Source organism: Ictalurus punctatus, chromosome 4 (assembly GCF_001660625.3).
Source record: "Ictalurus punctatus breed USDA103 chromosome 4, Coco_2.0, whole genome shotgun sequence".
Taxonomy (NCBI): domain Eukaryota; kingdom Metazoa; phylum Chordata; class Actinopteri; order Siluriformes; family Ictaluridae; genus Ictalurus; species Ictalurus punctatus.
Window position 1 is genome coordinate 22424230 of NC_071284.1, and position 14403 is coordinate 22438632.

The window sequence follows — 14403 nt, forward strand, 5'->3', positions numbered from 1 at the left end:
TTTCATGTATCAAGTTGCCAGTGTCTATTCTAGTCCATATGTTGATTGCCTGATAAGGACTTGTCCTTTAAATTTGTCTGCTTTTGCATTTGCATAAATAAATCTACACTTGCCCCCAACCCTTATATATAAAGAATAAATATATATTGTTTTCTTAAATTATAGGTATCAACATATGTATGTTATAGACAAAACAAACACCTATTGATCAATTTAAATTTTTCACCGTTTGCCAGAATTCAGCCACATATCCAACAGGTTTTCCTATGCTGCCACATATAGGCCTATACAGTATATGTACGTATACAGTACATGTAGTATGTAAATTTATTTTGTCTGACATTTGATTTCTTTGTTTATTTACAATTTTCTTTAGCTGCTGTATACAACAATGATACCAGTTCATATGAAACGTAAGTGATATTTTGAGATTTTGATTTTTAAATATTTTATTTGGAGGAGACACTTTATGTATCAGGTCAACCCAACCCAACAAACTCCACTTCACACAACACACACTGCAGTCTACAAACATGGCTACCCCAGACTACACTCCCCAGAAATTGCACACCCTGCTTTGTTCACAGGCAGTGGACTTTTGATGAAGCACACCTGTTCCCAATCACACAAACACAAAGAATCTTTAAAAGAGACTTTCACTCATTAACAGCTTGTGAAGTTTACGCTCAGTTTTATCTCTGCACCCAGGGTCGGTGCCAGGGCATTCAGAATAAGGTGGCCTCGATGTGTTACTGTGGGGGCCTACCTCGCCAGCATCACTAAAATAATCATTTTAAAGAATTAAGTGTTAATAAAGTACTAAATATTTTCCTTATAATTGTGGATGCAGGGTTTTTGATCAGATTCCTTTCCCGGATCTCTCCGGGTAATTAAAGGCGGTGGAAGCTGGTTAATTTTGGGTTGTGAGTAGTGTAAAGAGAGGCTCACGTTCCATATTACCTTAGCCAAGAATTATAATAATAGTAATAATAATAATAATAATAATACCACTTTACTAAACTTTAAGATTAAACATTAAGCTTTTAAATTTAGTCCATTATTAATATTTCAAGAAGTAAGAGGGCACAGTGGTGTAGTGCTGAATCCCAGTGGCTGAAATCGCATTTGGGGGGTGGGGTGTTTACCAGAGTGAGGGGGCACAACGTACGCTCTCTAGTTCTGTACATTCATGATAGGGAATGGCTGGACCAACACGGCTCTGACGGCCACTTTTTACTGAGGTTTAAACCCTGAGATCCTGACGGAGATGGCATGCCATGATGAGCAGCTCACTCTCGAGTCCCTCATCAATCTCACCATCCGACTCGACCACTTGCTTCCCAACTGCCGTCTGCCTCGAGGAGAGGGCGGTCTTCCAAGTACCAGTGCTCCCGTGGCGCCCATGCATCTGGGGTGTTCGGTGCTTCTTCTGTGGCCAGGCAGACCACCTCACTGGGCAGTGCTCAGTCGTGAGCGGGAGCCCTGCCCCCCACTCACAAATACAAATGGTAAGTTCATCTCAGTCTCTTTCTCACCAATCCATTACAATGCAATTATAAGTATAATACATGAGTATAATACAATACATGAGTATAATACAACACTCAGGTGTGCTGAAGGACTAGGCGTCAGCGGGGAAGTTTGTTGATCAGGAAACAGTGAACCGCCTCAACATCCCAACTCAGCCTCTGCTGCACCCACTGAGAGTCCAGGCCATCGATGGGAGACCCATCAGGAGAGGAACCATCACTTACTGCATGCAGCCCCTCCCCCCTTGAATCGGCACACCCCACCGGGAATGTATTACACTGCTGGTCACAGTTTTGTCCAAATATCCTGTGATCCTGTACTTCCTGTAGATAACCCCCAAATCTCCTGGTCAGACAAGTAGCTCACTCGCTGGTCCCTGTACTGTTTCAACAACTGTCTCTATGTCTCTCAGTTTTCCCTAGCCTCCACCTCTGTGAAAAGTACCACACTCTCCCTCATGATTCCACTAAATACCAGGAACTGAGGGAGATTTTCGGCAAAGCCAAGGCCAGTGGGCTGCCCTCACATAGTCCTTATTATTGTGCCATTGAGCTGCTATCTGGAGCCACTCCCCCTCACAGTCAAGTCTATACCCTGTCCATGGTCGAGCAGCAGACAATGGAGGAGTACATCCAGGAAGCGCTTCAGCAGGGTTACATCAGGTCATCCACTTGTCCTGCCTTGGCTGGATTCTTCTTTGTGAAGAAAAAAGGGGGCGGCCTCAGACCCTGTATTGACTATCGGGGGCTTAATCCAAGATGGCAGCGTGGTAACATGCAGCGGCCACTTCGGGTCCACTAATATGGTGCATGTGTAGCCTACACCGATTTTGAAACGTTTTAAACAGATGTACATCGGAAACACGGTTGTAGATGTCTACCATCACCAAATTCTGCTGAATATTGGAGAACAAAGCTCATGAGGAATAAACAATGGACTGCGAGATGAGCTACGTGACCTCGGGCTACTGTGCGAACCAGGCCCTAGGACAGCGGTATTGCTTGATTCTGCTGGCTGGAAGAGAGGGCGCTGGAAATGGGGTGCGAGGCAGCGGAAGCGCGGAATGCAAGCCGGCATCCATGTTAGGCTGGAGGCTAACCCAATCCACATTGTACACACGGGTGGAATGTACACACGGTGTACATTCCACCTGGCGCAAACGCTAGGGAAGCGCTAAGTGAACTCAGGGCTATCAATAACTGCCTGTAAGTTATTGACAGGGTTATCAACAGCTCACCCTGACAGAGTTTTCATTGTTGCTGGAGATTTTAACCACGTGAATCTGAAATCACTGCTGCCAAAATTCCACCAGCATGATGTTTTTTAACCCATGTTACAAACACTTTGGACCTTGTTTACACCAGCATTCACGGTGCTTACAAGGCTGCACTCTGCCCCCACCTCTGCTGCTCAGACCACATCTCTGTTATGCTAATCCCAGCATACAGACCACTTCTGAAACATGCCAAACCGGTTCTGAAATAGGTGAGAACCTGGTCTGAGGGAGCCATCTCAGCACTTCAGGACTGTTATGAGCACACAGACTGGAATATGTTCAGAGAGGCTTCTAAATACCACACCAACACAGACTTGGAGGAATACACAGCATCAGTAACTGGCTACATCAGCAAATGCATATGAACTTCCTTCAAGACAGAAACCGTGGATGACTGCTGAAGTGCGCTCACTGTTGAAAACCTGAGATGCTACATTCAGGTCTGATGACAAAGCAGCCCTCCACACAGCAAGGGCCAATGTGTCCCGGGCTATCAGAGAGGCAAAGGGCAACTACGCAGAAAAAATCCACATTCACTTTACAAACACCAAGTGCACAAGGCATATGTGCCTTGAACAGACAAAGTTTTTTTGTTTTTCGGGTGCGAACGGGTGCGTACAGACAAAGTACTTGGTCAGTGGGAATTAGTGTGGAAGACCACCCTAATTCCCACTGACCAAGTACTTCGTCTGTTTGCAGTATACATCAGGAAAACTCAAACCATGGAAATGTGCAGGTTCTGACAACATACCTGACTGGGTGCTCAGGGAATGTGCTTATCAGCTTGCAGATGTCCTCACAGATATCTTCAATATTTCCCTGAGCCAAGCAGATGTCTCTATGTGCTTCAAGATGACCACCATCATCCCTTTCCCAAAGAAATCATCTGTGTCCTGTCTTGAATCGTGAAGTGCGCCAAGCGGCTAGTCATGAAACACATAAAGAGGTTTCCCACCACACTGGACCCATTTTGGTATGCATACCGTCCCAACCGCTCAACAAAGGATGCCATATCTGCTACCATCCATCTGTCTCTAACCCATCTAGATAAAAAGGACAATTACGTAAGGAGGCTGTTCATAGACTTCAGTTCAGAATTCAACACAATCATCCCACAACAACTGACAACAAAGCTGAGCCTGCTGGGTTTAAACACCTCCCTCTGCAACTGGATCATCGGCAACTCCACCTCCAGCACCACCACACTGAACACCGGCACCCCTCAGGGCTGTGTGCTCAGTACACTGCTGTTTACCCTGCTGACTCATGACTGTGCTGCTAAGTTCAGTTCTAATCATACCATCAAGTTGATGACACCACAACTGTAGTGTCATCAGCAACAATTATGAATCAGTGTACAGAGAGGAGGTGAACCAGCTCGCAGAATGCTGTAGCGACAACAATCTGCCTCAATATTGATAAGACTAAAGAGATGATTGTCGACTTCAGGAGAACCCAAGTGGACCACTCACCACTGCACATCAATGGAACAACCAAGTTTCTTGGTGTGCACATGACTGAGGACCTCTCCTGGACTCTCAACATCACCTCCTACTCAAGAAGGCCCAGCAGCACCTCCACTTTCTGTGGAGGCTGAAGAGAGCCAAACTCCCTGTCCCATCCTCACTTCCTTCTACAGAGGAACGATACAGTATGTCCTGACCAGCTGTCTCATGGTGTGGTACGGGAACTGCATAGCCTCCGACTGCAAGCCCCTACAGCGAATTGTGAGGACAGCTGAAAAGATCATTGGGATGTCTCTACCCAACATTGACATCTTCTTCACTAACCGCCGTATCCGCAAAGCCACCAGTATTGCGGATGATCCCTCTCACCCTTTTCATGGACTATTCACCCTCCTGCTGTCTGGCAGAAGATACAGGAGCATCCATGGCACAACCAGCAGACTCCACAACACTTTCTTCCCTGAGGCAGTCAGATTATTTAACACCCTGCTGCCTCCCAACGCTCACCTGGGCTAGCCGAACACCTAACCAAGTATGACTCAGTACCACTGCACATGCTCTAACCCAGTAAAACTCAGTCCTACTGCACACTGAACTTTACATAGTTGCATCAGTCACTTTATGCTAGGGAACTCATTTTTGCTGTCAGTATTGCTGCTATACTTCTGCTTCTACATTACATCTACATCTGTGTTGCACCATGGTCCTGAATAAACATCATTTCGTTCCAATGTATACAAGCTATAGAGGAATGACAATAAAAACCCACTTGACGACTTAATCAATGCACAGTCAAATATCGGTATCCTCTGCCTTTAGTTCCCACAGCCCTGGAACAGCTACAGGTCACCTGGATCTTCACCAAGCTACATCTCTGCAGTACATACGTCCTGGTACAACCCCAGTTCCAAAAAGATTGGGACACTGTGTAAAATGTAGTTAAAAACAGAATGCAATGATTTGCATTTTGCGACTAAGTAGGTTAATTGGCAACAGGTCAGTAACATGATTGGGTATAAAAAAGAGTATCTTATAGAGGTAAAGATGGGATGAAATCTGGATGAAGCTCTAAAACCTGTATATACCTTTCAGCATTGATAGTGCCGTTCCAGATGTGCAAGCTGCTATTCCATAGGCACTAATGCACCCCCATACCATCAGAGATGCAGGTTTTTGAACTGAGCGCTGATAAAAAGCCGGATGGTCCCTCTCCTCTTTAGTCCTCTTTAGAGGACGCGGAGTCCATGATTTCCAAAATCAATTTCAAATTTGGATTCGTCTGACCACAGAACAGTTTTCCACTTTGCCTCAGTCCATTTTAAATGAGCTTTGGCCCAGAGAAGACGGCGGTGTTTCTGGATGATAGAGCTTTATCCAGCATTTGTGGATGGTACGGCGAACTGTGTTCACAGACGGTGAGTTCTGGAGGTGTTTCTGAGCCCATGCAGTGATTTACATTACAGAATCATGCCTGTTTTTAATGCAGTGCCGCCTGAGGGCCCGAAGATCACGGGCATGCAATATAAATTTTCACCCTTGTCCCTTGCCCACAGAGATTTCTACAGATTCTCAGAATCTTTTGATGATATTATGTACTGTAGATGGTGAGATATTCATAGTCTTCACAATTTTAAGTTGAGGAACATTATTCTGAAATTGTTCCACAAATTGTAGACTCAGTTTTTCACAGATTTGTGAACCTCTGCCCATCTTTACTTCTGAAAGACTCTGCCTCACTAAGATACTTTTTTTTATACACAATCATGTTACTGACCTGTTGCCAATTAACCTCCAGCTGTTTCTTTTCAGTAACACTTACTTTTCCAGCTGGCTTAGTGGTTAGCACGTTCGCCTCACACCTCCAGGGTTGGGGGTTTGATTCCCACCGTGGCCCTGGGTGTGCGGAGTTTGCATGTTCTCCCTGTGCTGAGGCGGTTTCCTCCGGGTACTCTGGTTTCCTCCCCCAGTCCAAAGACATGCATGGTAGGCTGATTGGCATGGCCAAAGTGTCCGTAGTGTATGAATGGGTGTGTGAATGTGTATGTGATTGTGTACCCTGCGATGGTACGCCCTGTCCAGGGTGTACCCTGCCTTGTGCCCGATTCTCCCTGGGATAGGCTCCAGGTTTCCCCGTGACCCTGAAAAGGATAAAGCAGTATAGAAAATGGATGGACTTTTCCAGCCTTTTGTTGCCCAATCCCAAATTTTTTGAGATGTCTTGTGGCCATCAAATTCAAAAGTACCTTATTTTTTTCTTAACATGGTACATTTCCTCAGTTGAAACATTTGATATGTTTTCTATGTTCTATTCTGAATGACATATGGGTTTTGAGATTTGCAAATCATTGCATTCTGTTTTTATTTACATTTTACACAGAATCCCAACCTTTTTGAAATTGGGGTTGTACATATCAGAGAGAGGGATGAATGGAAAACAGCCTTTAGCACCACCTGTGGCCACTATGTGTACTACTTGATGCCGTATGGGCTCTCTTGCGCCTCCTCAGTGTTACACTGCCTGATTAATGACATCTTGAGGGACATGCTGGGAAGTGTACATATGCAATATGTATATGGGCTGCGACAACCACACGCCTGCAAAAACCTCATCCCAAGGTACAACCTAGTCAACGAACTCCACTTCCCAACACACATCGCAGCCTACAAACATGGCCTTCCTGGACTACACTCCGCAGAACTCACACACCCTGCCACGTTCACAATCACCGGATTTTTGATGAAGCACACCTTTTCCTAATGACACACATACACAGACACACACACACACACACACACATACACACACACAGACATTTTAAAAGAGACTTTCACTCACCGACACCTTGCGAAGTATACGCTCAGTTTTGTCTCTGCACCCGACATTACCAAGCCTGTTTCCTGTGTCTATTTATCTGAGTTGACCTTGTTTGGCCTTGTTCTTTGATCCTTATTATTAGCGTTTGCCCAGTTTGTCGTTTGTAGATCACTTGACCTTAGCCTGCTTATTAATTCTGATTCTGCCTGCCAATTTGGATTAGTGTATTCTGATATATATATATATATATATATATATATATATATATATATATATATATATATATATATATATTTATATATATATATATATGCATATAAGGTTTACATAAATGTGTGTGTAGTTTTGAGAAATATGCTAGAATGCTTGGGAGCTGAGACACTGTTTTCTGATATGTATGGAAGCAACTTAGAAAAACTATTAGAGCATTACAATCAATCATCTCTAATTACATTATACATGTTCCACATCTGACAAACACACAGTTGAGGAACAAGCGTGTCAGGAAAGTTTATTAATGATAACACTGCAAACATAAGAACAATAAATTTACATTTACATTTATTCATTTAGCAGACGCTTTTATCCAAAGCGACTTACAAATGAGAAAATACAAGCAATTATCACAGAGATTTACATAATGCTTCTAGGAGCCATGTTTAAAGGGATTCATGTGGTTCATCTTTGCCCTCATCTTCACCCATGCCCATGGGTATGTCTTTCTCGCTCCCAAGTTGGGCTTTACTATGATAGAAAGTGATGTAGATCCTCCTCCAGCCAAACTTCTTGGCCAGCATCTCTATTTCGGGTGTGATATCATCACCGCAACGCCGCACTTCCTGCTCCCAGAATTCATTAGAGTCACACAGCTGGACACACACAGACAAAATTTACTGCCACTCATGTCCTTGTCTTAAGCTAATAATAAGGCAACTTTGGATGTGTAGGGGCATTTAGGATGGATATAAGCTAGACATGAATTCTGCAGTTTGGGATAAAGATTTAAAACTTTTGGTTCTAACATTTGGGATGTAACCTTAAAATAGTTAATGTTCCAGAAAACCACTAAGAAGACATAAATTTAGCTGGCATGCCTGTTGGGGAAAAATAAACATGAATTTTTGAGTTTGGGATGAAGCCTTGAAATCTAACACTTTCTAGACATAAATTATAATGTTTGGTACAGGCCCTTAATGTTCTATTAAGATCACTAAGATGAACCCTAATATTTTGCATGAAACAATAGCCAACGTTTCCCCAGGAACACTAAGTAGAACCCTATTGTTTGGGTGCTCTGACCTTCCTGAAACGGCGTGAGGTCTGTCTGAGGTGGCAGATATCCTGGTAGCTCATATAGGAAAGAAAACGCAGCAGCAGCTTATCAGGCAAACGCTCCAGATAATCAAACCTCCCTTCACAGAGGCCAAGTGTGTACTCCAGGAGCTGTGACCCAAGCACCATACCAACTTGTTCTAAATTTGCGCGCACACACACACACACACACACACACACACACACACACACACACACACACACACACACACACATGCACACTGTATACCATAAAGGTACCTTTTTTGCTCCTCAAAATGTAAACGTGACATCAAAGAGATATCATGATTTCTAAAGGTTTTACAATGGTTGATAAAGATGTTTCATCTACATCAGGGGTGTATAATCTAATCTTATCCGGAAAGGGCTGGTGTGGGTGCGGGTTTTCATTCCAACCAAGCAGAAGCCACATCGGAGTCTATTGAAAACCAAGCTCAACTGATTAGACAGGTGGAATTAGGAGTGGCTCCTGCTTGATTGGAATGAAAACCTGCACCCACACCGGCCCTTTGTGGATAAGATTGGACACTCCTGCTCTACATGCACCAGGTAAACCAAAGGTACAAAAGACGTACCCTTGAGGGTCCCATCCCAGTAACAAAGGTTTGAACCCTGTAAATTATATGTGAATACCATTTTACTGACAATGTATAATCAAACTTCCTGAAACATTTATAATAATAATAATAATTATTATTATTAGTAGTAGGAGTAGTACTATTAGTAGTAGTACAAGATAAAATATAATAGAACAAAATATAAAAATATAATATAGTATAATGGAACAAAATTACAGGATTAAAGAAATTAATATTTGAGGTATTAGGCCTACATTATTATCTGCCGTTTTATATACAGTTAATTATTTGTACAGTGGGCATGTATACATTGTTATTGCTGTTTTTTTTTAATAACTCATAATACTTGATTAATTAGCCTATTTTAAATGTATTTTTATGATATACCAATTGTTCTGGTATATAATAATGCTAGATATCTTTAAGTTCCCCTAAAGCATCAAAAAAGTATCCGATAGATCTATCCATCTATCTATCTATATGTCTGTCTGGCTTAGTGGTTAGCACGTTAGGGGTTCGATTCCCACCACGGTCCTGTGTGTGTGGCGTTTCCGTGTTCTCCGTGCTCCGGGTACTCCGGTTTCCTCCCCCAGTCCAAAGACATGCACGATAGGCTGATTGACATGTCCAAAGTGTGAAATGTGTGTGTGTGTGTGAATATGTATGTGAGTGTGTCCTGTTATGGATTGGCACCCCCTCCAGGGTGTATCCCTCCTTGTGCCTGATGCTCCTGGTTTTCCGTGACCCAGCAGGATAAATCGTATAGAAAATGGATGTCTGTCTGTTTTTCAGAATCTTACTCTGTAGTCTCTCATCATTTAAAAACTCCTTATGACTCTGTTTCATTTCTCCGGGCAACGTGCTTTGCAACTTAACATGCAGAGAAATCTTCCACCACCTCCATATTACCTTCACACACACACACACACACACACACACACACACACACACACACGAAAGACGAACACTTATGAAGTACGTTGCGTTTCAGTGGAAACTTTTATGCTATACTGGACTTTTACCACCTCTTCCTTTACCTATTTCTATACACAACTTGTTATAAACAGATTATAAAATTGCTACTCATGTAAATGATCATACCTGTGTTTTTGTTACATCGAGCTGAAAGAAATCTTTAGAAGGAGCAGGGGCCTGACCACTGGTTTCAAACAGTAACTCGGGCAGCAGGGACGCCATGTTTGTTGCCATTGCAGGGTGGTTACCATGACAACAAGAGCCACCGGTTTAGCTGCTTGCTATCGAAAGTTCTTTATTTATCGTTCATAGGGTGTGTGCTGGGTCATTCTGAACGTTACTAGTAAATAATTAGTTATTAATCACGTTACAAATAACACATTTTTGAAAAAAAAAAAATATAAATACGTAGTCAAGGGGTATATTACACTTTTACTAACAACAAAGTGATATTTTATTATAAAAGGGGGCTAATAAAAGTAAAATGTACGAGTGTATGTGTCTTTTTTTATACTTATAATACAAAACCGCTTTAACATTTTTGTGCACGTAAAATCTGTTTTGTTTTAAATTCACTGTCACACAGGACTGTTTTGAAACAGAACACAGGTCGCTCAGCTGTTCAAGTGACGTCACTGTCTCTCACTGCGCGCATGCGTCGTTTACATCGTGCGCGGCTGATCCGGTAGTGATCGGCCTCGTCTCAAAAACACTACGCATTAGAGGTACATCCTAGGTAGTCGTGGAAGCCATTAATTCGCACCCTATATAGTGCACTTATATAGACAGCAGGGTGTTGTTTGAGATTTAGCCCACGGTAATCTTAGTGGAGCTGCTGCAACTGTCTGTAACAGCAACTATACAACACTGCAACAACAACAAACATAGGTAATAACACTGTTTACCAGCGTCTTCAGTACATAACGAGTTTGTGCGGATGAAAGTTAAAGTGATATGTGTGCTGACGAACGGAAAACAGCGAGCTTTTCGTCGACAAAAACACGGTTTCCAGTTGTCATCTGTCGAAATCATGTTCCTGACTTTTTAAAAAAATATATATTTTGTATGCCTATGATGCAATGAAGGATCAGAGGCCATATCGCTTTGTGGTGCTGGTAGACACACAACACACCGCTGGATTCGTGTCTAGATTTCGAGTCTAGATTTCGAGGTTAGAGTTCGAGGTGCGTTATAAATGATTTCCCCCAAACTAAAACACACCGCATGTAAGTAACATTTGATTCGTTAGGAAAGCTTGTTATGTCTCTGTAGCCAGCAGGCAGTGCGATAAGAAGGTCACGTTTAACATTACGTGATGTTATTTTTTTAAATTGTTACTTCAATAAATACGCGCTGCCGAATAAACGACCGGTCGGTGGTGACACTGAATCCACTCCAGTGTGCACAGTGTTCGAATTAATGCCTCGTATTAGTTGCCTACTCTGGTACGAGTCAAGTTGTTTTGTTATTAACAGCTAACCAGCCTGCTAGCTCGTCGCATTAACTAACGCCTGCTTGTTTCCGTAGTTCGAGGCGGCCGCGGCTGCGCTCCAACATGCGCAGTCGCCTTCTTAATAGCACGCGTTAATCGTCGGCGCATGGACCGCGCGCTGCGTCGCTCGTAGGGCACAGTCACGTATATTGGAACACAGCCCTGGTCTTACACGCATACACTTCCAGCAGTGTGTGCTTTAATATCAGGTTAGCCTGCTTCAACCACATAGGCCAACCTCTTCAACAGCGGTACGTATATATAAATATATCCCTCTTGATTTACAACTCGAACTGGTAGAGTAGCGTCTTCAAACCACACGCCGTCAATCATTATAAGGTAAAAAAAAAAAACAAGCAGAAGAATATTGTTCTGTAGTCTAGCAAGTAATGTAGGTTAGCTCGCGCGATTCCGGAGCCATATAAAAGGGTAACTAGCTAACGCTAATGGAGTGTAGCTTGCTGGCTAGCTGAGATAAAACACACCGTCCTGCTCATGTGGACTATATGTAACCGTCCCGTTGTAATATAATATAATATAATATAATATAATGTAATGTAATGTAATGTGTGCTCGGCGACGTTTGTGTGTGTTTTTTTTTTTTTTTCTCAAGCGAACATTAGCTGGAAAGTTCTTAGCTAGCTTAGCTTAACTGTCTACGCGTCTGTGCGTTAAGTTTGCCGAGTTAATCGTAACAACGTCGATATTTCCTCGGTGCGCTGATGTGCGTCTGGCAGAACCTGTGTTCCGTTTATTTCTTTCTCACGATTCTGCTGACACCAGTGTGATGTCGGTAATGCTAACGAGCCAAATACGCCAGAGAGAGGGCCAGTCTTAAGAGTGAGGAAAACAAACTATACGTAACCTAACGTGCGAAACAATGATTTGTAGAAACGATTTAAACGCGTTCTCGATTTTAATCTGTAAAATCAGGCGGCGCGGCGTTTAGGCACGCCAGGCAAATCCACACGCGAGCTAAAAATCAACAAAAGGCGAGGATAATCGTTCAGGCCTAAAACGGCCTTGATCATTATGTCGCATTTGGATAAGACGCAGTTCCGAGCGGCTCGATGGTGTTTATTTAAGTTTGAAGTCAACAACAAACAACACTCCGCTGAACGCACGCGTTTATTAACTTGTTTAGAATGATATGTCTTTGTTTAACAACAGCAGCAGCAGCAGTATATTATACACAGGAACTGGAGCTCCAGTGAAACTGTACGGGATGGTGGTGGCTGTGGTGTTGCTTTGATCGGACCTGAATCGTTTTTAATAAAAATCGCTGTCGCGGCGTCTGTACTTCCGGGTTAAACCCGGAAGTGAAGCTGCGTAAACGATCGGATTAAACCGAATTCAGTCCGATCAGTTCAGACACCAGCATTTAGATTTCTGTTGCTCAGTTACGTTCGTTATTCTTGTTTCAAGCCACTGTAAGAGGTTTGAATCTTTTATTTTGATTATATTATATTGTAAACGTGTAAACCTGACACGGGAGTGTAGTCCAGTAAGTTCTAGTGTTCACTATTAAAGAGGGAGACATTTTGAGGGACCAGAAGCTCAAATAAGCAATCTTTACATGACAACTGCTCTGTGTGGAAAAATATAAACATTATTATTCCAGGAACTGAATGATTGTTTTTGTTGTTTTTTTATGCGCTCCTTTACAAGTGGAATATCCAGCATAGCTTATTTACACGAAGAGTATTTGTCTGTAACCGGCACACGTTTTTACTCCTAACAGCCTCTGTGATTTTGTTTATTAGGGTTATTCTAATGAGGAATGTAGAGTTTTATTGTTTTATAACCATCCATGCTCACCAGTCTTGTCTTTTTAATAACGATTACATCACGCACCCGACATGTTAAGGTTGATCACATCTGATCTGGAATAATGTATTTATTTGTTTTGGTTTTTATTTTTCTTAAACACTCAACAAGCAGCTAAACACCAGATGTGCTGACCTTGAAGATGTAAAGATGAGAATTTGAAGAAAAAAATGTAAATACACCTGGGTTTAGTTTCAGTACGGTGCATACACAGAGATTGTAAAGCGCCGTTGGGGGTTCTGTTTCGAGTCGAGCTACAGCCGCTTGAAAAGCTTCACGTCTGAACGCAAGAACTTGGAGTTCGCAACTGTTGTGCTTATTTTCTGTTTTCGTATTTCTCACTAGGATGTTCTTGGCGGGTCGCCCGTAACGCACTGTGAACATACATCTGGTTTAAGACTGTTAAACGGCTTGTTTTGTGTGGTTTCTGACAGTACATGGCGCAGTCCTGGAGAAAAGCGGGTAAAGGGATGTCGGAGGGCTAGACACAACAGTAACAGATGAGTCCGGTATCACTCTGTACAAGCCTCAGACTCGGGCAGGAGGTGTAGAATATTAAAGCTTGGACTGTTGGAACAGTGCTCCAGATGTTGATCTGGTTTCATATAGATTTGTATATTTGAGTGCAGACTTAATTCTGCCGTTACACCTGTGTGGAAACTGTGCGTGTAGGAATGACATTCGCGAGCCAGACGATATCTTGTGATGATTATGAATTAGGCATGCAGTTTGGCTAATGACCAGCTGTAAACTTATCTTACGTAGTTACTTTAGACTCATAGCTCCAGTGTTTTTTTTTTTTTTAAAAAAAACAAAAACAGTTTCAGACCCAAACATATTTTGCTTTTAAAGTCTCAATGTTTTTGTTCTTTGTTTACTGTTAAAACATTATTATTATTTTTTTACAAAATGGCTGCCAGTTCAGTTATTGTAATGAAGCTGCACTAGTTACTTTTCAATGCCATGATCCGACTCGGTACTTTACCACAATTCACTGAAATCTCCTTCGCTTTTCTCTCCCCCCTTCATTTCTGCTCTCTTCCACCAGTTGTCGTTCTAGGCTGCCGGTTGGGGCATTTGCACACGGCTGGTAAGTGCACACTTCCATCATT

General features: G+C 42.6%; 2 protein-coding genes across 7 annotated transcripts in view; one reads left to right on the plus strand and one right to left on the minus strand.

The window, feature by feature from the left end:
* Positions 1–7631: 7631 nt before the first annotated feature.
* On the minus strand, positions 7632–10675 carry fbxo36a (F-box protein 36a). Of its 2 annotated transcripts, none has more exons than XM_017465711.3 (4): positions 10099–10675; positions 9798–9906; positions 8387–8559; positions 7632–7926 (listed from the first exon to the last, which is right to left on the minus strand). In XM_017465711.3, the coding sequence occupies exons 1-4, from the start codon at positions 10204–10206 to the stop codon at positions 7747–7749; spliced, it is 570 nt and encodes a 189-aa protein (XP_017321200.2). In that variant the 5' UTR covers positions 10207–10675; the 3' UTR covers positions 7632–7746. The 2 variants fall into 2 exon arrangements, with proteins under 2 accessions (XP_017321200.2, XP_017321199.2); XM_017465710.3 differs by having other exon boundaries at positions 7632–7956.
* Positions 10676–10722: 47 nt separating this feature from the next.
* trip12 (thyroid hormone receptor interactor 12) overlaps positions 10723–14403 on the plus strand; it is a 70988-nt gene continuing 67307 nt past the window's right edge. The window contains exons 1-2 of one of the 5 annotated variants that reach the window (XM_017465691.3): positions 10723–10860; positions 14340–14381. The gene's annotated coding sequence lies outside the window, so the exon portion shown is untranslated. Of the gene's footprint in view, positions 10861–11137; positions 11157–11518; positions 11716–14339; positions 14382–14403 lie in introns of those variants that run through there. The other 4 variants (XM_017465692.3, XM_017465690.3, XM_017465695.3 and 1 more) reach the window with 4 other exon arrangements.

What these genes read in the sequence shown, in the direction of transcription:
- fbxo36a (XM_017465710.3), bottom strand. Translation starts at nt 10,206, where the DNA reads ATGGCAACAAACATGGCGTCCCTGCTGCCCGAGTTACTGTTTGAAACC. An exon ending in AAATGATGAGAGACTACAGA is followed by an intron (nt 8,560 to 9,797) that starts GTAAGATTCTGA and finishes GCGCAAATTTAG; the next exon opens with AACAAGTTGGTATGGTGCTT. An exon ending in CCTCACGCCGTTTCAGGAAG is followed by an intron (nt 7,957 to 8,386) that starts GTCAGAGCACCC and finishes GTGTGTGTCCAG; the next exon opens with CTGTGTGACTCTAATGAATT.